This window comes from Pseudonaja textilis, chromosome 2 (assembly GCF_049901715.1).
Source record: "Pseudonaja textilis isolate UNSWEBS1 chromosome 2, rPseTex1.2, whole genome shotgun sequence".
Lineage (NCBI taxonomy): Eukaryota > Metazoa > Chordata > Lepidosauria > Squamata > Elapidae > Pseudonaja > Pseudonaja textilis.
In genome coordinates this window covers 137,308,854-137,335,057 of record NC_141991.1, presented here as the reverse complement: position 1 = coordinate 137,335,057, position 26,204 = coordinate 137,308,854, and the positions used below count along the sequence as shown (strand labels likewise).

The 26,204-nt window shown below is 38.5% G+C and overlaps 1 protein-coding gene across 7 annotated transcripts in view; it reads right to left on the bottom strand.

The window, feature by feature from the left end:
- Positions 1–26,204, bottom strand: part of R3HDM2 (R3H domain containing 2) — a 173,696-nt gene that overhangs the window by 56,223 nt on the left and 91,269 nt on the right. For all 7 annotated transcript variants that reach the window (XM_026713862.2, XM_026713863.2, XM_087925452.1 and 4 more), the window contains 7 exons: positions 16,181–16,377; positions 13,744–13,785; positions 11,627–11,713; positions 10,130–10,256; positions 6,762–6,840; positions 4,849–4,908; positions 1,673–1,813 (listed from right to left, as the gene is read on the bottom strand). In XM_026713862.2, the coding sequence (XP_026569647.1) occupies positions 1,673–1,813; positions 4,849–4,908; positions 6,762–6,840; positions 10,130–10,256; positions 11,627–11,713; positions 13,744–13,785; positions 16,181–16,345 (701 nt within the window). In that variant the 5' untranslated portion in view covers positions 16,346–16,377. The remainder of the gene's footprint in view (positions 1–1,672; positions 1,814–4,848; positions 4,909–6,761; positions 6,841–10,129; positions 10,257–11,626; positions 11,714–13,743; positions 13,786–16,180; positions 16,378–26,204) is intronic.

The following is a 26,204-nucleotide window of genomic DNA, read 5'->3' as shown; positions in this document are numbered from 1 at the left end:
CAGAAACCAGTCCGCACAAACAAGCGAAGCCCCCATGTAAGCAGCACATGAAACCACGCCCCTCTGGTCCGTGGAAGAACCTCTCTCCACGAAACCGGTCCCTGGTGCTCAAAAGGTTGGGGGCCATTGCTTTAGACTATGTTTGGTCTATCCTTAATACTGGTATATCTATACTATACAGATCAGCTCAAATTTTATCTAGGTAAAGCTTTATACATGCAACAGAATTGCACCCAGTTTTACTAAGTTTTCACCCAATAAGAAGCTTTTTGGGGGGAGGTGGGCGGGTTCAGAAATATTTGTCTCAGTGAAGCTAGAGAAAATTTCCTAAATAAAATTTGATACTGAAGTGCTATTTCTGGTAAAAATAATGCTTAGTGGGACAGACGATATTCTTTTCTTTCCAGCTAGGTGCATATGAACTAGATCCTGTAGCCTAAAAATATCTCATAGCAGATGCATTTTCACCTTTGTTGCTTTGGGAGTGGTTCTGCAAAGCAACCTACCCAGCAAAGCAACATAAAACGTTCTTTATGGCTTAAAATGAGGAATTTCAATTTGAAAACCTGTACAGACTTTGGAATCATTCAAAGATCACCAGAGCCGTTTCTCTATTGGGAAGGAGGCAGAAGAGCTTGATTCATTTCCAGTTCAAATTATGTCTAGGGAAATTCATCCACTTTCCACTGTGTTCTTGTATTTGGATTTTGTTCCCTGCCTCCTCCTCCTCCTCCTCCTCCTTCTCAGCCCTGGGATACTTATAACCTTAAGACTGACGAGAAAGTCAAAACTGTGTCTTTTTAAAGGAATTCCAAACTGTGGCCTATAGATACTGAGATTCAAACAAAAAACAAGAAACTCATGCTTGCAGGCACTTCACATGGCAGTTTTAAAATGATACCTAGCATTAATGCCAACATAACACAGGACCCCTCTAGGAAACTCCACCATACTCTGTAGAAAACACGAGAGGAAAAATTATCTCCTGTTTCCTACTTTAAGAGGAAGCAAGAAAATAAGGAAGAAAGCCATAGCATTTTAGCTGCTTTTCTTCCTTCAATGGGAAAAAAACAAGAAGAATGAGGGAAAGGGTTTGTGACCAGGAAAGGAATTATATGTCTTTTTGGACATGTGGGCTGTGTCTGATAGATGTTTCTAAGCAACTAGAGGGCACCATGCTGCCTGTCAAAATTTTAGGATAGTACTAAACTCATATACATCACTTCACAGGATAGACTTATATACACCACTTCACAGTGCTTTCCAGCCCTCTCTAAGCGGTTTACAGGGTCAGCATATGGCCCTCAACAATCTGGGTCCTCATTTTATCGACCTTGGAAGGATGGAAAGCTAACCATTGCACCATCACGCATAAGAGCAATCACTAAAAGGCTGTCATAAAGAACTTTGACTGACATATTTCATTTCTGTCATTAATCAATTAGGCACTACAAAGGGAAGACATAAATAATCTCAAGGTTGCAACAAACAGCCTGCACAAGAAGCAGTAAAATATGATGGTCCTGATGGTATCTCATAACTTTATAATAGTGGAATTAGCTAGTAAGAAAGAGCTCTGACTATTCCGAAGAGCAAAAGAAATGTTAAAGGACCAAGACTGTAATTTATTTCCCAGTTACCCCTTCCTATCTGAAATGCATTCTTGCCTTACATTCTTGTGTTGCCGGTCTTGTTGATAATGACAGCTTTCCCCGTTTGGTCTACGTTGTGGTCCATGCCAAAATAGGCAGCCACCCGGTGTAGAAGCATTCTGTGGTATGAGGTCATCTGAGGAAACTTCTTAAACTGATTGCTGACCACAGCAAGGGCAAAGAGTAAGACAATAACAAATAAAAAAAATTAAAAGCCATGAATCATTAGGTTGCTTCAATTAAAAATGTCATCTCAGAGTTACTTATACCTGAAGTTGTTTACAAAAGCAAGGGCACAATGAAGCAACCCTGACTTTAAAACCTGGCAAACTAGGTACAGAACGAAAAATGCGAATGCCTGATTGCCCTGTCATTACCTGAAATGCCCTAGGCCTATGAAATGAAACAAAATGTTAGCTGAAGAAGAGAGAGACTGATTGTGGGCAGTAACAGGTTCTACAGGACATATTCAATGGACATAAACACTTTCTAAAATATAGCTACCTGCAGAGAGCATCCTGGTGTGGTATGAGAGAAAAGTCTGTAGAGATTCTCAGTCATCCAGGCCGTGGTTGTCCCAAAGGTGTTTTTTCAGGAGGCAACTGGACTTTGTTTTTTCTTTGGAAGATGTTTCTCTTGGAGAAGCGAAATGTCTTCAAAATTGAAAAGAAAGTCCAGTTGTCTCCTGAAAAAGCACCTATAAGGGAAAAGGGCATTTAGGGAAGAGAACAACTTGTGGACATTCATTTTTGACCTTTCAGCGTCTCTTGAAAAGTCTAAATCAAAACTAAACAGGTATTTGTCAACAGTTTCATTTTCTACTGCAGTTGAAAACCCAGCAACCAGAAAAACCTAGAACTGTGCAAGTCACCTCATGACAGGCTCAATTTTACAACCATTTTTAGAACAGTCGCAAAGCGAGTCACTGTGGTTTTTAAATGAATCATGTGGTTGTTCAGTAAATCCATTCTTCCGAATGGTGAGATTTTTTTGCCAGAAACCAGCAAAAAATGTCAGAAATTAGTAAGTAAAAAAAAAGTTACATGTTGTAGTCGTGTGACTGTGGGTCATTCGAACCAGTTATCAAGGCAAATGTTGCCAAATGCAACAGTTGACTATGGGGGAGAAAGGCAACCTCAACTTCAAGGATGGGTTGTAAGTAGTTTTTTTTTAAAGTTCATTGTGACTTCACTCAGTCATTAAGCAACCAGTTGTAAGTCCAGGACGACCTGTAGCATCCATCAATTGATGCCTGCTCTCCTAAATTTACCATCTTCCCTAACCTGGGCCTGCAAAGCCCAATGTTTTCTTCTTCTGATCATTCTTGAATTGTAATTATAACACGTCTGCAGAACAAATAAATATTGGTTTCCATAGCAGTAATCCTCAACTAGATCTTCCTGAAAACTGAACGTGTGGGCAATTGGTCATTGGCTCCTTGGTCATTGGCTCCGTGGCAGTTGGTGGGATGAGTTATCAGAGACATACCCTCATTCAGCAAATTGAACAAGGAAAAAGGTCAAGCCAAAGGACTATAGAAAGCATCCATTCATTTAATACCAATGCGGGCAACTAAAACCATCACTAGCAACTTGGTAATATTGCCTCACTGATACAGTATTTAAAATGTATTAAAATCATTGACAATCCAGAAAAATCTTCTCATCTCTATTAGTGGTTCATTCAATACACTTGTGGACTCTAAGATGGGCACTGAAGCAACTCTTCCCATAGCTTTTATGCAATGAATGGCTTGCACAATCAATCCATTTTTAGTCATGTTTACTAGCTCTAGGAATAATAACTTAAATATTGATATATAATTATATTAATATTATAGGCACATATACCTATGTATTAAGGTGCCCAACATCATTTGGCACCAGCTGACTGATAAATACTGAGGGAAATAAACTTTCTAAAATATGAACCGTATCATAGCTCTTGGTTGAATCTTGGTATATTCTGCCCCAAATAAACAACTGTCTGACAGTTGAGTATATGAGTTATTTCATTTTATGACCACAATAATTCTAGAATTAGACTGGGCCAATTACAAGGACTTAGTAACAGTAACCCAATAATCAAAACTGCAAATCTATAACTCTCCAGTCAGACCTGTTCATATTACACTTCTTTTAGCCAGTTGAATTAGTGATTTTCAGCTAATTGTAAGAGGTTGGCTGGGTATTACATGATTAAATTACATATACAATCTATAGGCATGCACACATGCATACACTGATTATAGGCCACTGAGGCTTAGCAGACGTATTTATTATAGACTCTAAGATAGCTTTATTGTAAAGGGTTGGAAAGTTCCTTGACAAATAAATGAATAGCTGCACAGTCAATTTAAGATGTTTCTAGCACAGAAGAAGATAATGATAAGCCAACTTTGTTTTTATATCAACTTTTTATTATGCTGAATCCAGAGAAAACTGTTCAAGCTGCAATTGATGCAGAAATGTTCACAGGTGTAGCAATATGGGTGGCTGTGTGAAAAGGGTAAAAATGCTGCCCAGAAGAAGGAGATGGCTTTTGACTGCACAGTTGTACTGCCCTCTTGACTTGGTGGACGTTCCAAGGGATGCCCTGAATTTTTGTGCAGTAGCAACAGCTGCTTGTGCATTTAACTATGACTGGAAGGCCAAAGCTGAAATTCCCATTTAACTCTAATGCCTTCTGGATGATCGAGAATAATTCCAAAGATAAAACCGGGGTGGGAGAAAAGAATCTTGAAAGCTATCCTAAGCTGCTTGGGAGGAAGCGAAAATGAAACAAAATGTACCAAAATGGCTTTGTGGGTTGTTGTTGTTTTGTTTTTTTGCTGCTGGTTCAATTAGGAACCAGAGAATTGTATAGCTGGGTATAACGTCAACTACATTCAGAGACATTATTCTGAATCCAGACGCAGAGTTTAAAGAGTTATTTGTAAAAATGACTAAAGGCAGGATACACACAAACAAACAAGGAAATGGAAACTCCATAGTTGCTCTATAGCAGTCCTGGAAAAAAACAAAAAAACCTGAGTGGGTCATACATGCAAATATACTAACGCTTAACCTGTTGAGGAAAAGAAGAGAAGGAAAGAGAGCACCTGCACTTTCAACAAATGGATTATTTCCATCTCAAGACAAGAAAGCTTGTGGTCTCTACAGTTACCCTTATTCATAAATCAACCTGCCTTACTTACTTGTTATCATTAATAAATTCCAGGATCTCCTGTTCTAATTTTAGCAGCATCATCCTATCCCTGTTAAAAGAAAATCAAGGGAGAAATAAAGCAAAACATTCAGTGCAGAGAAAGAAAAGTCCCTTGACAAAATCTGCAGATTTATGTCTTCCTCTTTTTTCTAATATTAAGCTAAAAGCTCAAGGTGATTCAACAACAAAGGCACTGTTACCTGTTCTGCACTGACAGATGCAAAACAGATGTAGCAAGTTAAAAGCAGTATTTATTTTTTTTGTTCAGGCAAAATTCATTTCTGCATAGAGACGAGAAGCATTACAACCTATAGGCTCTCATACAATTTCTGTTATTAAAGAGAAACAATATTATCAAAACATAACTAACGTGAGGCATTCAGTTTTGATACTGTTTATTAATGAAACAGAAGCAGAGTAGAGGAATTGTTTAAAAGAGGGTTTTTTAGAATTATCACTATTCTTTGTAACCGTGTAACTCATGCCCATTTCCCCCTTTCTGTTCTTGCATCTATAGTATATAGTAATTTCTATATATCTATATCTATATATAATATATATACTATACTATACTATACTATACTATACTATACTATACTATACTATACTATACTATACTATACTATACTATATACCGGAGGTATCAAACTCCAATTTCATTGAGGGCTGCATCAGGGTTGTGTTTGACCTCGGAGGGCTGAGTGGGTGTGGCTGGGGTAGCCGTGGCCAGGATAGGTGTGGCCAGCTTGATTGACATGCTGCAGCCCTGCTCCAGCAAAAATGGAGCCCGGGAGGGTCAGCAGAGATACCGTGGGCCGTGTTTCCAGGGCAGCCCTGCGAGCCAGATCTAAGCACTCCGTGGGCCTTGAGTTTGACACCCCTGCTATTTACTATAGTGTATGGTATAGTATATACTATACAAATGTAGCATAGGAGGATATAAATACATCTATTCTATTTTAATGAAAGCCTGTGCCGTCATAGTCAGTGGTTCAAGCTTTAGAGAAAGACTATGAGACCGAACTCAAAAATCAATGGAACCTTACTTAGTAACTCTGGGCCAGCCACATTTTCTCTATTCAACCTATGCTACAAGGTCATGTACATCCCTCTTATCACTCTGGAGAAACCGCAAAATATAAATGAGCAAGCAGTAGGTAGCAACAAGCTTGCATCATGAATGATTCAGCATTCCATGATTTTCTAAAGGGTCAGATGAATGACGTAACAAGGCTAAGATTACAGTCCAGTTACAACACAAGTAGGAAATCTGTGATATCAAGTTACTCTAAGAAAAAAATTAATGAGATTTTATTATTACATATCTCCCATAATCTACAGACAGAATCAACTTTCTCCTGCCAAATGTCGTCCTATTATATTGGACTACATGACTAGGCAGACGATGGGGAAAGCTGTCACAAATATTCTGATCTCCATTAGTGGTAAATTGGTAATGATAAGGGAGATACTAATGAAGTTGTAAACCAACCAGCAGTAGTCTATGAAAATATTATCATGATTCCTTGAAGCACTGTTACTCAGAACCTGGGCATTAGCCAAAGCCCAATTAAACTCCAGACCTCACGATTGCCATGTCAAGTTCAAGACTTTCCAGGGCAAGATAAGCATAGAAGTGCTTGGGAGTAGCAAGACTAAGTAAACTGAGAGGACACTTTAAATTATATGTAATTCATGTTCATGATACTTACATCATTCCATGATTTCAGGAGGGCATGGAAGGCTGCTTAGCTGCTCCATCCTACCCTTAGCAGACACATACCAACATAAACATGTTAGATTTTTTGGCAACTAACACTACCCTTGGTTATATATGCGCCTCTCATTTTTAATTCTGCATGCAGTTGCAGGATCCACAACATGACCACTCCTGGAACCTACCTTGGATTTTTCTTCAGTGTATTTACTAAAAATTCATGCAAATCTATTCCAGTGGAGTCTGTGTATTCCTGGCTGGAATCTATAACAGACAATAGAAGCAGACTCAAAAAATGACCTACTTTATAGAAGAGGGGAAAAAAGGGGAAAAAAGGGGAAAAGAGGAGGGAGGGAGGGAGGATCTAGCATTCAAGCACCTCAGTTTAATGCAGATGATGGAATGAACACGATTTCAGTATAGTCATATCCATCCAATGGGACACTCAAATGTTGCACTACAGTTCCTTTTGTGCCAAAATACTGCTCAGAATAAGAGTAAACAATGGGAGCTATAGTCCAACACAAGTAAAGTCATAGTTGAGAGTCTATGAGGCATTTTCTGACAGATACTACATGTACGTCAATGCACACTCCAATCTTGTCTCTTTAAATTCAACTTTAAACATTTAGGCTAAATTGGAAGGTGAAATTAATTTTAAATATTTCAATACGGGCATTTTCTTATTACTCTTTCCATCATAATGGAAAGGGCTTCCACCTTGTCTAAAAAGATGAATATATAAATCCAGACTACAGAAAGACAAGGAAGAGCTTATTTGCTCAAAGCATGATGTGATACATCCCTGAATTCTTGTTATAAAATATCAGCCACTATCAATGTAATCAATGGATTTGAGTATTTCTTAAGGTGGTGAGGGGGATCACCATTATCATTACTATAAAATGACACAGACCAGAAACAGATTGGTCTTGTTTTTCCTAGAGTGCAAATTATCAAACCTTGGTGCTTGATCTTCAAGCCTCATATTAATAAAGAATACACTAATCCATCAGAAGAAGTTGTGTGGGCCAAATCATCACATACCAGGCTTTTGTAATAAGTATGTTAGGCTCTGCATTATTTACAAAGCCTTTTGATCTCAGAGGAGGAGAAAGCAAACACAGATGCTGTTAGTAGTTTTTGGCTCCTCTCATTCAAATTTCTCGTTCTTTTCATCCCAAATTCCATAGAGTTCAGAGTTGCCAGCCTAGGTGAATTGGTTGATTAAATGGGTTTTTAGCTTTATAGGTCTATTTAACCAATCAGCAACAAATAGCATTTTTTTCTTCCAGTAGAGATTCACAACATTTGTGATCATACAGAAGGAAACAGATAGCTCATCTAGAGGAAATGCTATGTGCAGAGGCACCCTGCAGAGTTTAAATATTGGAAGCAATTATTTAGTGGGCTGCAGCTCAGTGGAAATATGTACGCTTGCTATGCTATGTCTGCTGGAACACAGCATTCTCTAGGAAAGCAAACTCTCATACACATGCCTTCATGTGATTACCCCATATATAACCCGGTCTTAGACCGTCTGTGCGCCGAAAAAATGTGAATACCAGCATGCCCAATACAGGGTGATATATAGAATAACTGTTTCATGCAATCTGAATATAGTTTTTCCAACTTTGCAGATTATTTCCTGTGACACATTACAATACACAATGGCAGATTTTTCTCTTCTACAGTAATCCCAAGGGTTATTAATTATTTTAAATCTAATTGGGGGGGGGGGATGAAACGTACTGCTACCTAAACTTGTAAGAATAGCAGTAGCATTTAGACTTAAATGCCGCTTTACAGTCTTCTTTAAGAAATTTACAGAGTCAGCATATTGCCCCCAACAATCTGGGTCCTCATCAGAAGGATGGAAGGCTGAGTCAACCTTAAGCCGGTCAGGATCGAACTGCTGGCTCTGATGTGAATGCAGACTTGGCCTGCAATGCTGTGTTCTAACCATTGTGTCACCAAGGCCCTCAGTAAGTTATAAAATACCTCCACACATCTCTGAGATGGTGAAGACTATGTGCAGCATGCCAATGGAAAAAAAGAAAGATGCAATAATTTCAAGTGAACAGTTCTCTTATCATGCTGTTTCACATTTCAAAAGCACACATTTTAATTAAATAACTAGTAAGGTAATATGCGGGTACTAAGATGCCACTGTAACGGTGCAGCAGTAAAAAAGAGATTCAAGTGAGGTTTAAGGTACAGATAGTCCTAGATCCCAATTGAGCCCAAAATTTCTATTGCTAAGCAGGGCACTTGTTAAATGAGTCATGTCCCATTTTACCTTTTTTTGGCATGGTTGTTAAGCGAATCACTACAGCTGTTAAGTGAACCGTGCAGTTATTGAGCAAATCTGGCAACCCCATTGACTTTGCTTGCAAAAAGCTCCCTAGGAAAGCCACAAATGACAATTCCAGGATCTTGGGATGCTACAACCATCATAAATACAGTACATGCCGGTTGCCAAGCAGCTGAAGTTGGATCATGTGACTCTGAGGAAGCCTCAATGGTTATAGTGTGAAAACCGGTCATAAGTCACTTTTTTTCACTGCCATTGTAACTTTGAATGGTCATTAAAGGAGTGGTTGTAAGTCAAAGACTATCTGTACATGGAGGAAATTTGGGACAAAATTGTGACATAATTTTTTTCATTATTCAGCCCTAGGAGAAAAGAGGATGCAGGGATTGAACTGGGAACTCAGTATAGCTCTATCCCTTGTGTTAGAAACTTTCTCAAGTCACTATGGAAATGACAAAAAAAAAAGGGGGGGGGAGGTTTCTTAAACAAACATCACTAAGTGGTGTGTGTATATGTACTTGTGTACATGTGTGTGTGTACACGTCTACATATATTCATATGTGTATATGTGTGTGTGTGTGCACACGCACATGCACACATATGTGTATTAGTATATAATTTGTTACTCTGAGACCATAAACTTCATCATGACATCTTCATTCCTATCTGATCTTCTGCCTCTTTGCTGAATCTTACCATCAGGAGAAGTTTTTTTGTGGGAAGGAATCCGAGTGTTCTCTCATAGGCAGTGGGGAATATTATCAAAGTTTGCATCTTCAAGCACATTTGTCTTTACATGCACTTCGACATTAATATTTTTAAAAAAAAAAAACACAATAGCATTAGTCTTAACTTATCTAACTATATAAGCTTGCAATTTTTTTCTTTACTCTGTCTTCAATGCTGTGGCTAATCAACACATTGGGTATTTACCCAGTGGGGGAGACTCAGATACAGAAAATATCTGGATGACTTGGGCCAGGTTCCATCACTCCAACCAATCTACGGCACAGGAGTGTGGTTTAGGAGGGAACTTATGTATTCCTTGAGGAAAGACAAGATATGCAACTAACAAATAAATGATCAACAAATTGAATGACATCAAATATAAGTTCAAGGATTATTAAAACATGTTAATAATTCACTTTAGGAAATGTCTCTTTAATAATTTATTGACATCATCCAGGTGCCTGGAATTTTGCAATGAACAGATGTGGCTGGAACCCAAGATTGTCTTACCTCTAGACAACATTTTCTTGGGGGCCTTCTCTTTGTTTTTCTCTTTTTCTTCTTTTTCGGGACCATCTTTTGCAGATTTGTCATCTTCCTTGTCAGATGGGCAACTGATGTGCAAATGTATGATATCCTAATGACAGGACAAAAGCTGTATTTGCTGATGCTTTGCAATCAACAGAAGCTGGAAGCATCGTATGATCAACTTTTTGGATCTAGGAAGGAATTTTACTTTGGGTCAGGTTGGCCATCAATCACTAAAGATTCTGGCCTACCCTTCTCCATGTGGCTAAGTTTTCATCTGTGTATGAGCATGCATATATATATATATATGCATGCTTTTAAAGTTGTAGCAACATTTCAGCAGAATCTCATCTGCCATCATCAGGCTTCTGTATTGTGTTCGACGAACACAATAGAGGAAGCCTGATGATGGCAGATGAGATTCTGCCAAAATGTTGCTACAACTTTAAAAGCACAACTATAATGATGTGGGAAAATACCCAAACAAAGCTGAATACTGTACAGGTAAATACCCGTGAAAACTTAAGAATATCTATATTTATATATCTATATATCTATACCTATACCTACACACACGCACACACACATACACGCGCGCACACACACACACACACACATAATGCTATCAACATTTCCTACTTATGAGGCAAACAGTAAATGTACTAAAAATACTGATTTGATTTAAACAGAAGGCTAGACTAGACAGGTTGTTCTGTCCCTGTTTTTCCTTGCTGATCTCACCAAAAAAAAAGAAGGGGAGAAAATATGATATTTCACACTAAGAGAACATTCAATTCCGCTCAGGGAGCCAACCAATAAATGATCAATTAGGTGTGTGACCATAGAAGACTTTTCCAGATAGATAGGTAAATAACCCAGTGGGCCTTGCACTGGTACTTTCTTTGCTTGAATAATCTACAATGCTGGATTGGTAAATCCCCTCTAGTATGTGCCACAATTCTTGGTTTTGTCATCTTATTATAGCATCCTATACCTACAGCACCCTATCTGAGCGATGGTGGTTTACTATATGGATCATAGTGTGTATCATTTTCTGCATAGATTACTGTTCTACAGATAGGAAGATATTCAATATGTAGATATTATTTGGAATCACCAGAAGATTAAAAGTTCTTATTATATCCTGAAAGTTCTCCTTAAACCACTCTTCAGGATACAATCACCTATCCTGATCATGCTATGTAATATAGGGTTTCTTAATAAAGGGTCCAGAACATGGACTCATAGATATGGCAGTGTGTAATCAGACCAATGGAGATTACTGATATGCCAATGGTATATCAATATCACTTTTAATACATTTTAACTTGGCCATCACATTGTCACAAGGTTCAGACAAGTTTTTCTCAAGATGTCTTACCTTAATCTAGGTCAGAAATAATTAATACTGAAAGGGATTCTCTACACAACCCTCCCACCAGCTGAAAGGAGTATTCATTTACTTGTTATTTGGCTTACTTGAGTTTCCAAAGGCCCATCCACAAAGGGACTAGAGGATTCTTCACATACAGCCAGGCTCCTCACTAATTTCAGTTTCGAATTTGACTGAAACAAACAAACACACAAGTGCTTCTGAAGTTAAAAAGCAGATGACTACAGTCTCCTTTTGATGTGTCATGGACCTGCCAGTCATCTAATAGCAATTAAGGTAGTATTGCTTTAATGAGAAAGGTAGGGTGGGGTTTTTTTGTGTTTTGTTTTGTTTTTTTTGCTATGGAGCAATACAAAAGGTGTCGACTCCATGAACATTAGTAACCACATAACTGGAACAAATTTCCTCTCTTGGCATCTTAGATGGGAACCCATTATATATGATAATTTGCCACTCCATCTGACCTCAGATTCTACATGAGCCTAAACAACGAACAAATACATGATTTGGGCTTCTCAGTTGCAAATTCATTATATAATTTCTCCACCCCCCCACCCCACCCCCGCCAAATATGTAGCAAAAGTAAGTAAGATTTTTCCTGCCTTAATTCCAAACCTACTATTCCACAGCCGGCATCTTACAGTGGTGGGATTCAAATAATTTAACAACTGGTTCACCCAGGATCAGGTTGGCTGTCATGGGAGCTGTGGCCCATCCCCGCCCTCCAGTTCCACTGCATATGCAGGACGACCTTCCCGCAACAGCCAACCTGACCCTGGGCGAACCAGATATTAAATTTAAACACCACCACCACCACTATCAAAATGGATCCTCGGTGCTGCATTGCAATGGAGAAATGGGCAACGAAGCAGCTGGTACGAGGGGGGGAGGAGGAGCAGGGAGAAGAAAGGGGGAAAGTGGCCTTGTCCTTCCCTCACACTGACCGCTTTACTGCCTGTTTCTCCATTGCAGCACAGCCCCACACCCAGGATTTTGATAGCGGGGTGGGGGTGGGTGGGGTGATTTAACAACCGGTTCACCTGAACCAGTACAAACCAGCTGAATCTCAGCACTGCTTACGTGTATTTTCAACAAGCATAGTTACTCTGGGTGGTTTGCCAGGTTCATTTAAAGATATGCTAAAAAATAAAGCTTTGTCTCAAATTGGCTGAACAACTTGTTGTGGGGAGGGAATGGTGATGCTCACAAAATTGTACACAGGACAAGCCCAGGTGGTGAAATATGGATTCTTGAAAATGTATTGTACACATTTTCTTATAGATAAATTTCCAAGGACTACTAGTTGGAGGCTGTTATTAATGTAAAGAATATTAAAAGCATTCATGACAAATGCCTAAAAGACCAAGCTTCAATTCAGTAATGATTTACTGTCAAATTATAAAAAGTAAAACTCCTATGAATGCTGTTTTTACAGAAGCAGCAAGCTTAGATTTATTTATTTATTTTATAATATTTGTAAGCAGCCCCAAGATTCTGAGTGGAACCAACAAAGCAAAACAAGATAGGAACTCTGGGCTGCACCAATTCGGCCTGGAGTGGTGGAAAAGTATGAATGAATTATCCATCGCAACCAAAAAAGGAAAACAAAACCCAGCGTGTGGTTAACAAGCATGCCAGGCAAAATTGAGCTTGGCTTTCCTCACAGTGTGGCATTCCTCTACGTATAGAAAAAAAAATAGATGAGAAAGATTTAATAATGGGGCATTCCATCGCCACCCTGACTTATTGTATGCAACAGAACTGAGACATAGCTAAAACAAACAAGAGTCAAAAGCAAGTGCAAGAACAAATTTAACATGTTCACATGGCTTCCAGAAGGTGGATAATTTTTAGCATGCTTTTCCAAAAACAGTCTGCTCTACGGTTATGCTGTAGCCACAGAGATAACAGCTGCCTTAGCCTCCTGCCTTGAGATGGCTGGATAAAGTGCACACCTGAGAAATCCTTGTGAGACCTAGGAATAAGACGCAATGGCTGTGGTATTCTGAGCCTTGAAATCGGTTATGAACTCAGATTGTACTGAAGTACTGAATCTGAATTGTACTGAAGTACTGAATCTGGCACTCTGTTAGGAAGGCTGGGACTTGGAACTAAGGGTGGAAACAGGTTTAGTGTCACATCACCATCTTTTGAAGTATCATGATAATGCAATATTAAAAAGATGACCCAGGGAATCTCTTACCTTAGCTCTTTTTCTAGCATGTCCATGATTGGATGTTCTCCTCTGTTTAAGAAGAAAAAAGATGAGAGTAGGAAGAAGTAGAAAAGTTATTCTGTGTATTCTTTATACATGCTAGTAAGACACATGCGAGGAAAGGAATGAATGCGTTATGGCTGAATTTGCAGAAATGGCTGCACTGACTTCTTTGATTAAGGAGGGAACTACAAGTTTTATAAAAGACTAAAAAACCCTTTATAGACTTTTTGCTGAACATGGACAAAAATGAACCGATTTCATGATTGGTTAATTAAAAATATTTTTTGTGGAAAGAGGGTAACTATGATATGCAATATGTTAGGAAGGTCACCACCTTCCTAATAATTGTATGTTTGTAAATGCTGCAAAGAAAATTAGAAATTGGATCTTTAGACAACGTCCTTTTTTCTTGTTTTTTTCTTATTCTTCACTTTTCCTTTATCTTTTAATAATCTTTCTTCTTCTAAATTTCTGTCATTTTTAAAAATTTTAGTAACATCTTCTTTAAAAAAAAAATCATAAAAATATGAATATATGCTATAATAATATGCCTCCCAAGCTTCCCCAAAGCTTAAAGAAGCAGGGATGATAGGTACTGCAAAGTGCACTGTTGGAGAAATTACCTCTCTGCCAGAGATGAATGAAAAAGGCACAGCAGTTGAAATCCAGCAAGCACAATTAACAAAGGGTCAATTACCTAGAGAAATGGCAGTATCTCCTTCACTGGATGCTTTAGACATGCTGGCTACAGAATTCTGGTAGTTGAAGTACACAGGATTTAAAATTGCCAGAGTTGAAAAACACCACATTCACTCTTTGTCAATTCATTTTGTCAATGAATTAAATTAGGTTTCTGCATTTGGAAGAAGGACTTGGCGGACCAAATTACTGCTTCATGTTTAGGACTCCAAAATTCCCCTATTAGCTTTATCCAATCTTGTGTCATCCAAGTATGATAGAAATAAAACTCCCACAATTTTCATCCAGCAGAAATCTACATAGAGCACCAGACTGGCGATGCCTGTCCTATGTCTCTTCTTCCTTTTTTCCTTTTTTTTTAACCATTTCTCAAACTGTATATATACTATTCGTTTAGAATACGAAGGAGGCAGCAGCTGCTTTTCAGAATTAACGTAGGCACAATGCGGAACATTTAACACATTCTGTCTTCATCCAATTGATAATAAAAGTTGATGGAGTTTCCATCTTGTTAAAAGAAAAATTTGTATTACACTAAGAAATGATGGTGTTTTCTCTACTGAACTATGTACTTTCTTGCAAAGGAAAGATATTGTCAATCCTAGGCCTGTTTCTGAACTTTTGTAAGAGGTATAAATGTACTAGCCAAAAGGGTTGGCGTTAGTTGATTACTTCACATCACAAAATTACACAGCCTGTCATTTCTATGACACACTTACCAGAGTCTAATAAAAACTGACTAATTTGTATGTTTAGGGAAAATCCAAAAAAAGATCCGATGACAGCAAATTAAACATCAAAAGAGCAAATGAAGAAACAGAATGCAGTTCAAGTAAAGAAACATGTTGTGTCCAAAACAAAATTTGTATCACTTAGTTACAGGGGCTTAAAAACAGACTTCAATTCTTTTCCAGTCCCAATGCCCTCCTTTCTTCCCTTAAATTGACTTTTGACTTGCCAACTTTTCTGTCCAGATTTTGCTAATCCTCCACTTACCACGCTTAAAATGAAGACTATGCATGTAGCAGCAGCAAAACTGGCCACATCTATATTAAGGCCAATTTCATCATTCCACTCCCTCAACTGCCTTTCAATGCTACTGAATTTCCAATTACAATGTCCTTGTGCTGGGGAACTTCTATTAAATTGCTTTGTATATAACACTGAACAGGGGTGGCACAATGCCACTGCCATCATGATTCTAGGCTAAGGAGGGTTTTTTTTAATTATTGTTTTCTTGATAGAATTCAGAAATAGCTCACCATGACTATATTGTGGTGGCAAACACAGGAATAGGTCTTACTAGGCTTACTCATACTTCCTTCCAAACCCTGTAGACAAGAATTAATGTAAAAAAATAAAAAAAATAAAAAACTACAGAGGATTCTTCAGGAACTGAATTGAAAGATACTTCATATTAAAAAAAATCAGACCAAATATCACATAAAGTAAAATGGTAGCAATTTCTAACATTATTCTATTTGTACTACATTCCAGGAATGAGTGCATAACTCTATAAACAATGTGATTTCATATATGATAACATACCGGTGTGATTTCATGAGATAGATTCTATGGAGCTTCTAATGGGAGTAAATCTAGCAACATCTGAAGATAACTGACCAAGATACAATAAAATTAAGTCCAAGGACCATAGCCAGTCAACTATAGGCTTTCATGGACCTACTGGTTTGGCTATCTATGAGACATTATGTCCAATTACCTGAGATTCTTGCCGTACACTGCTCTCCTCCCCGTCCTTCTCAGGCTCCTCTTTGCTTGGTGACCTGGATACAAATTTGGTTTTGTTCAAAGATTCCTCAACCAATCTCTTTTCTGATTCTTTCATTATCTCCAGTGTCTCCTGTGTGGTGTTGCTGTTAGACATCTTCAGCACAGTATAGTATTAGTGATGGATACCTGCAAGCAGGAGGAGAAGACTTGGAACTTGTTTGTTTTTAACATAGTTCTAATTATTTATAATGTTTCCTATTTTTTTGCCGCTTGTTTAATTGAAGCTTGCCTAACAGAGGCTTTTTAAAATCTCTTAAATCCCTAAATATCCACAGATTAATCTTTCTTATTATTGGAAGATATATTACGGATTCCAGATCAATTCATACCTGTTGCAGTTGGAAAGAACATTCAGTGTACCTTCCCTACTCAGTTTTTGACAAAGCAGTTCCCAAATAACTGTTCTTTTTGATAAAGGAATACAGTATTATTGGCTTTTCTATTTTCCCCACAACAGTAGCCCTATGAGGTGGGTTGAGCTTTCATGATAAGGGAGATTTAGAATTCAGAGTCTCCTGGTTCCTAGGCCAGCACCTGACCCATGACATCAAACTAGTTCTCTTTTAATATATAGTTTCTTTTTATCAAGAATATGACTGGGTGACTTACATTCTCTTTTCCTACCCAAAGCAGTCCTAATCAGCCCCTTCTCAATAGCTAGATTGGCCAGTAAAAGATATCCGACAGATATACTCAGTATTGTAATGGATATGCTAATACACTTGAAATATTTATTACTGGTATTTCTATGCTGCTCTACTCCAAAACTACTTCAAGTGACAATGCAAAGCAAAGCAAAGCAATGCAATGCAATGCATACAGGACAATACACCAGTTTTCCATCCACATTACCATATAGCTAATTGGTAGATATTTTCTCCAATATCTCTGTTAGAATTACAATGAGCCTTCCCTAAAGTTAAAAGAGAATTAAAAGAAGTTTCCTCAAGCTTAAGCAAAAAAAAAAAAGGGGGGGGAGCTATACATTACAGCAATTAGTATTTTGGTTTGGAAAAGCAAAATGAAATAAAAGAGGAAGTACATGATTTTAGGAAAGCAGCCATGAAGTAAGTTGATATCTATACTTGATTGAATCCAGATCCCCCAGAACTGCTATTCTTCCTAGAGGAATTTACCACGGCATTTAAATTACAAAAACCCTTTCATTCAAAAAAAACAAAAAGACAGTTGCTGCAGGCTGCAAGTAATTCAGTAAGTCACCTTTCAGAACTAACTGCATCTTCTCAAACAGACATTACTGGGACCTGAATTCAGGTGGCTTTTGCATTTAAGGGAAGCAATCATATCTAGAAGTGTTTCCCACTTTTCTCAAGTTTTATTAGTGCTGCTGAGACTCCCCACCCCCTTCATTAACAAGCTATTTTAACAACATGCAAAAATAGAAAAGAAAATACCATTGCTAATTTAATACAAGATTAGGAATGTGGCTAGTCTTACAGAAATTCAGCTAAATAGGAATGCTGGTTTAAGCACTGTGCCTTGCCTATGCTTTGCTAAATATGTAGAGCGTATTTTGAGGGCTGTTGGTATCAAACAATTTGGAAACAGAAAGCAAAAGCCCTAGAGAGTGTTCATCAAGTCATTTTATTAAGCAACTGCCAAGACTCAACAGAAAAGCAGTCAAAGTCTACAAAGATTTATTGAATGTTGGCCGTAGGTTGGATTTACTAATACAGGCAGACTAATTCAAAGTAATTTCTCTTTAATTTGTAGTGCTGTAGAGCACCAAACATACATTATTGCTGATTTTACCGCCAGCGGCTTTGGTAATTACCCATGTGGATGCCAGAAGGGTGATTTTCAAGACAACTGTTACTCAAGTGGGGAGGAGAGAGAAGAATGGTTGGTTCATTCTTATAATGTGTTAAGAAAGTACACTTTCGTGACAAATTAGTGGAGGGATCCATGCTTTTTACAATTTTGCTCACCATGTCATTTCTACATATCGTAGGTAACTAACTTTCCTGCCAATATTAGGCATTTAAAAGTAAATATTAATACATGTCATGTGTGAATTGGTGACTCTCACTCAAACCTTTTACGCATGCAGCAGCCTATAGGCAAAAGCTCTGTTACTAAGCTATGTATGACTTATTAACAAAAGATTTGCCTGCACTCTCCTGAATGCGGTATCTAAGCCATCAGTGAAAAGTACATCGATTTCACTTACTTTATAAAGGCCCAGCCCAACCTGTAACATTATGATTGCTATTAGGGATGTGGAAAAAAATTCTGCATATGAGTAACAGGTTATTTAGTTTGTCCTCAGAACCTAACATATGGAAATAGCTGAAAGGGGAAAGTGAAGAGGCTGGGAAGATAAGTGTCAGGAGAGCTGCCCTAGAAACCAGGGGTGTCAAACTCATGTCATCATGGTGGCATCCCATGATGTATTGGGATTTTTTTCCCTTCACTAAACCAGGCATGGGGGGGGGCAGGGCATGACACATCCGGTCTGTGGGCCAGCAGTTTGACAGCCCTACTATAGACCATTTGGAGGAGAAAGGGAATAAAAAGTCAACAAGCAAGAGACTTTGGCTGTACCACCAAAATCTAGAACAACTAACATGTTCTAGGTATGATTTTAGCCAATGAGAAAACAGCTAATGAGAACTTCTGGGGGGGGGGGGATGTTTTCTTCTTTAGGACAGACCTGTTTGCTTTCTAGTCATTCTTCTTTTGAAGAACGCTTTCCTCCAAGGAGAGTCTGTTGGGAGCCACAGAATGTATAGGCCTGAAATGAAGCCCAAAAGAGGGGCTAAAGCAGAAGATGGAAGAAGCAAAATCCTGAGGAGCTGGAACCTAAACCTGGGAGTTCCTCCCCTGACCAGTATGGAAAGAGACAAACTTCTCTCTTTGAACCTTAATGAAGATCAAGTATCTCTGGAAGGAAGGCCTACCATTTCCTTCTTATTCCCAGAAATCCAGTAATCTTGACAGGGTTACTTTGAGGGAAAATCTAATGAAGACCCATGGAGTTAATATATAAAGAATGATAAGGAGGACTACATGGAGAAGGAAACAACAAATATATGCACGCTTATGCACAGAATGACAAGATCAACCGTATTGTAGAAAATCTAAAATAACCTCAGCTCCCCTACAAGCAGCCTAGGAAAGAGAAATAAACCTGAGGCTTTAAAAGCTGAGGAAATGAACATCAACATGAAGCACTGATTCAAAATGTCAAGTGTGACTGACTTGCACAGCGATCTTCAGAAGGTCTACGCAACTTCAGCTGAAGTTCTAGACCAGGGGGTCTGCAACCTGCAGCTCTGAAACCACATGTGGCTCTTTCGGCCCTCTGCTGCGGCTCCCTGATCCCACAACTGGCTGGCTCCGCCACTCCCCTCCCTGCCTGGCCTGAGAAGGTAAGGGTGATGGTGGGGGATAGGGACTCGCTCCATATTCCAGATCAGGAGGTGACTGGGTGGAAGTGAGTGATGCCCAGTTGGCCACGCCCACCCAGTCACAACAGTTGTCAAATTGTTGGCTCCCAGGGTTTTCTTTTCTGTGGGAAACGGGTCCAAATGGCTCTCTGGGTGTTTAAGGTTGCAGTCCCCTGTTCTAGGCAATCCCCAAATCAGAGCATTGCACTGTGAGAGACAACAGACTTGCTTGATTTTAAAAGTCTGGAAAAAAGCTATACTGCATCAGAAAGACATTTTAAGTTGAATAAAACAACATTGGTCTCATCAGTGGCAAGTGCCGTACTGTGAAGTAAACAAGTGGGTATGTAGAATATTTTTTTTCTTTTATCCTTCTTACTAATCTATCATTCCAATGCATGAAATCTGGCATCTAGTACACCATCTGGTATCCAACAATTCCTATCAGTCAGTTTTAATTTAAAAAGAAGAAATTTCCCAAGTTCTCATTATTTGAAAGCATCTAAGAAGCACTGCAAAAAACTTACTCAAAGAATGAAGTTAATTAACACTGCTGACACTATCCTGGTGTACTTAACATATCCGCAACTTACTCAAATCTGACTCTTATGTAATTATTAGTTAATAAACTGTTCCAGAATAAAAATGAACCCACTGATCAACTATGTGTTAATTTTCCTTGACTGACTTATCTGGATTCTTTAGATTATTGTTTGAAATGATCCCACTAAAGTCATAGTTTATTCACAATCACTCACAATCCTCCCTTTTTAAAGGCAATTATACTTCCAACATGAGGTGACTCAAAACAAGTTTATTATTTCTATATAATGCATACACAATATGCATGCACACACATACAATAATTACTGCCCTACCATATGCATCGTACACATATATGCATACACACCAACATAAGCAAAAGAGATGATCTGGCTGAGATCATTTTTGGAACAGAGAGAATTAAAAAGTCATAAATCTTACAGTTAGCATCAACTGAGGTTTTTGAGTTCAACTAAGGTTCTCTCTTCATTGACAGCAGGGAAGACTAAAAAATCATTAACTTCACCCGTAACACACAGACACCCCCAAAAAGATACAGCACAGTTCAACAAACTTGTAACTGTCTTGCCAGACAGAATCACTTTGTTGTATGCAACAGTTCTTTCTCAGATTCAAAGCAGATTCACAAGATTATTTTCCCCCTTATGTGGTGACCATAAGAGCATTCATGCAGGTATTGAAAACACTGTGAAACTGATGTTACCTTTCTCAATATGTATTTACGATTTCTCAGTCTAGTCAACAGCCTGATCCTTCACACAATTTCAGCCCTAGGCCAATTAAACTTAGATTCCAAGGCCCAGATAAAATTGGCTAGGTGATGCCACCTGCTGAGACATCTCACATGTTATCTGACATCTCACATCCTATCTTATTTTAAAAAAAATATCCTTAAAATCTCTTTTGTTTTTCTTGAAGGGGAGGCTGGACTCAATAATTTTTTACTATTCTGCTTATATAACCCAGTCTTTCCCAACTCAATGTCTTCCGGATGTAGTTAAGATACACTTCTCAGTTTCCAGTTAGCTTGGGGAAAATGGCCAAAGGATAAATGGCTTCAGAAATCACTTAAGCATAGCCTGAAGGAATGCAGTTGCCACCAAGTGTAACACAATTCCTGCAGGACCTGACCTAGAAGAAGAAGAAAAAAAGGAGAATCCAAGCCATTTCTCCTCTTCAATGTTAAAACTAAAATCAGATTGTGAGAATCAAGATTCTGAGATTATACAAATGCCAAGAGACACCCACTCACACAGATTGATAATCAGCTAATTTTGTAAGCATGAACATGCCCACTCAAGTGACACATTTGATGGAAAAGCAGCCAGCTCCCATAAAGCTTCTTACACCAGAAGATTCCTACTTAGCTGCGTATTATGCAGTGAATTAACTTTTGTTGTTTGTTTATTTCCAACCTTTGGTATTTTTACAAATAATTCAAGGCATATCCAGCACATCTTCTTCCTCTTCTTTGCCCCACAACAACAATCCTATTAAATGATTCGGGCTAAGAGTGTGTGTTTGGCCCAAGGTCACCCAGCTGGCTTTCATGGTTAAGGTGGGACTAGAACTCACTGACTCTCACTTTCCAGACCGGTGCCTTAGCCACTAGATCAAACTGGATCTCATCCGACTTTCATTTAACATTTCACGCTCAGTATATACCTCCACCATAGAATAGAATACTAAGAGATACAGACATACACTAAGTTATCTTTCTGTAGTGTTTGTTTTAAGATAATGTTATTCTACAGCAGAAGCATGTACCATTCAAAATTAATTATATCAATATAACAGCTTCATTTATTTCTCATTCTACACTGTTTCAAGATTGCTTGCCACTATTTGGAAAGTAAGCAAAGCACAGCAAGGAATAAGGGATGCATTTGTGAGAGAAAACAGTCTTACTATTTTTCATGCATTTTATAGAGTGTACATTTTTCCTGGTATAGATTAAATTTCAGAACACCCTGGAAGAAGCTACATCAGTTACATACAGTTGCCTAATAAGTGCATACATAAGGAGGAACTTCACAAATTATCAACAGAATAGAAGCAATAATTTATCTAGCATAAAAAGTTTGCTTCCCATTCAAACATTTACAAAGGGCTTCCACTTCAGAATGCCTACAGATACTGGCTTCTGGGAATCACTTATATACTAACAGTTATATAGATTGACCAATATCCCTACTTTCAGCATGCACAAAAATAGCAATCAAGGACAACATTAAGGTTTGCGGCATAATATATTTTGTAACTTCCCCAAATCTATTATTGCAGCTTCCAGATCTATCATTTTAACCCCCAGAATTCTCAGCAATGGCTGTTCTAACTGGGCAATTCCAGGAACTGAAGTCCATATAAAAGAAAGTGCCTAAGATTGAGTTCCATTATAATCTTTACATTTCTGTTTATTATTAAATAAGTAACTCAATTTGGGTTTGAGCATTTAAATAAATAGGTCTATGAAAATTTTAGGACAAATTTCAATGTCCTAGAAGAATTTTAATCAGGAAAACAAATTAAGATTATATAATGCATACAAGCCTCCAGAATTAAAATTACTGCATTTAACTCAACTTAATTTCTTACTTATTGTACTTATATACCAATCCAGCAACAGCAACTGTTCATGTAAAGCCCTGAACAGCTCAGGCTGCTGAGGAATATTATCTTTAGTTTATTGAAGGACAACCTTAAAATTACATTTGACAATTTGTGTCAAAATCACATTGATTTCCTAATAAATTATAGTAAGACTGACACATTTAAAGCTGTAAAATTACTTACTAGAGATATATAATAATTAATAAAAATTGGGGTAAAGATCACATAGACCTTTCTAGTATGAGAAATAGCTCATATGGAGAACCTGCTGAAGTTTATTTTTCCTCATCTGTTGAATGATCAGGGACAGGGGCTGAAAACTGAAACAAACTCTTCAGAATCTCAGCAATCTAAGCCAAACTTCAAAATAAAATATCTAACCAGGGATATAAACTGATTATGTAGCATCAGTTTAAGACTTGTTCTTCAGGTCTCATATATGTGTGGGTACATGAATATGTGGGGAGGAAGGGAGAGAGAACTAATACAAACTAAGGTAGAATGAAAAAGAAAAAAAATAAGGGAAGAAATAAAAGGCTAAAGGTACAAAAAGTGGAAAGCAAAGAAAAAGATAAACCGGAAGAAAAAGGTGTAAAAAAATATAAAACAGTGGCCTACAATCTTTAAAGCAGTTATAAGTATATTTATATTTTAACCTGTTTCTCTAAGGTTGCATCATGACTCTCTTCCTTCTATTATCTTATTCTGCCTAATCAACAAAACCATAAATCATAAGTTCATTTTTAATGCAAAAGATCCATAATTCTTCTGGCAACTGATGGACCCAGAGAAAGCTGGCAGTTTGTTCCTGCTGATATACTGCCGTAACTACCATTCACACGTACAGTGTCTGGTGCTGGAAGGGGTTGCACTGGCCCAAACAGACCCTAGGTGCAAACTGGGATCCCTCCTGGATTCATAACTCCTGCTCACTTTCTTCCTTCTGAGGAAGGCATTCCAGCTTGAAAAGCTAGCTCTCTTCTCTGCCCGGACAAATGCACTTGGGTCCTCACATAATGACCCTTCGAGGTTACGATAGTGCTGAATGAATGGTACAACTGGTCCTCAAAAAAGTTATGGCCAGTACAGTGTCTCTATGGTCACATGGTCGAAATTCAAGCACCTGGCAGTCTGCCTGCGTTTATGATCACAACTTGTGCAACTCCCCACCACCACCATCTCTGCCCTTTCGGCCACCCCACACTCTGCCATCCTCACTGAGTGCACTTCACTGCCTCTGCCATCGCTACCGTCCCCAGCTGACCTATTTCCTCTCTGCCTCAGTGGGAAATTGCTGTAGAAGCCAGTTATATATGTTCCACATTCACAAGATGCTGGTTGGCGTGTCAAATTAAGAAAACTATTACGTTTCGCCCGAGTGTTTTATTCAAAGCAGGGTGGGGAAGAAGAAAAACCCTCTTTGGTGAAAAGATTTCTCTTTCTGTGTGAATAAATCAGCCACACTTCCCTCAGGACAAACATGGATTGGAGCAAGGGGGCAGCTGACAATGACGCTCTGTGGCCTATAAGGTTTGTGGAAAACGTTGAGGTTCACAGGAGCTGGGCAAAAGGAAAATTGGGGTATGTGGAGGGGGGAAGGGAGATGTGCATTAGAAATGGCAGCAACACCAGCCAAATAAAACATATTACAAAGAACATAGAGAAGCAACTGCAGTAATAACCATAGAAAGGGGGAAGGGAAGCACAGGAAAGAAATGTTAGAATTTTTAATCTAGTTTGTAGGTGTAAGGCAAAGAGAAAAAGCCATTACCCATCTTCAAAATACATAATTGAATTAATGAAATCAATCTGTCTTGCCAAGGGACTGGCTACCATTAATGGCAGCCTTCTATTCCTGCTGTTAATCGAAAAATTAAATTAAAAAAAAAACCAAATTGACATCAGGACCGACACCCAGCTAATATGAAGCAATCGTTTTTATAGATGGGTTAAAACACTCTCGGGGTTGACATATTACAATAATAAAATGCATTCTGGATCTGAAAAGTTCTGTACCGGGGGAATTCCACTTGAATTGTCTCTGCAACGTATCTCTTTGTACATATAAGAGATTAACAAAATAACAGAGTTAGAAGGGACATCGGAGGTCTTTTAGTCCAAACCCTTGCTCAAGCAGGAAACTCTATACCAGTGACGGTGAACCTTTTTGTTGTGGTGTGTGGAAAGCATGCACATGCGCGATAGCATGCATGCACGTGCCGGCACCCACAATACAATGCGCCTTGCACCCCCTGCACATGTGCATGCTACACCCGCACCTTACCTGCACTGCGCATGCGCGCGCCTCCCAGCTGATTTTCGGCCCATTTGAGGCCATTTTTGCCCTCCCAGAGGCTCAAGGGAAGCCTCTGCAGCCTTGAGAGGCTGAAAACAGGCCCGTTCTGGCACTTCCAGTATTTCTGGAGGCCCGTTTTTTGGCTTCCCGAGGCTGCAGAGGCTTTCCTTGAGCCTCCAGGAGGGCAAAAGCGGCCTGAAATGGGCCGAAAATCAGCTGGGAGGCGCACACATGCGCAGTGCAGGTAAGTTTGGCTGGGGCTCATGTGCCTGCACAAATGGCTCTGCATGCCACCTGTGGCACATGTGCCATAAGTTTGCCATCACATTCCTATACCATTTCAGACAAAAGGTTATCCAATCTCTTCTTAAAAACTTTCGGTGTTGGAGCACCCACAATTTCTGAAGACTCTTTACATTTGGCAGTAAAAATCTACCAAGTGAAAATCTTCTCAATTCCTTTATTTTGGGTCATCAAAGGAAACATTTATCCCCTTTACCACATATCAAATTCCTTAACTGATGGTTTATGGAGCTATGGTATACAGTTCATTTTGGGATGTCATACCTATGAGTTTCAAATCCTTTTCATAATTATCACTCTGTTTTGACATCCAGGTGCCTTCAGGAAATGTACAGACATGGCATAAAGTCAACCACTTTCCACTCTAAGTAAAGAACACAGTTCTCCTATGCATCTATTTCTATTCCCAACGTTATAATAATTCTTCTCATCATTACATAAATTATTTGGTCATGGGCAACTCACAAACAGGCCACTCCACACTAATATTGTGAGTCACCTTTAGTGAGATTGGCAGCATATAAGTTTAATGAATAAATATAACAAATAAGTAAAATAAATTTCCAAGAGGCAGGAATGAAATGATATAAAAACATTAGGTTAGGATTTATTGTTCTGTTTTGTTTTTTTATTCAATGCATGACTGGAAGTTTCTCTTGGGAAACAGATTGCTGGTCTAGCTAGCCAGATTATATTAATGGTGCCAGCACAGATAACTGCAAATGTTTTCCAAGAAAATATTCTTCCCAAAATTTTGGACAATATAAAAT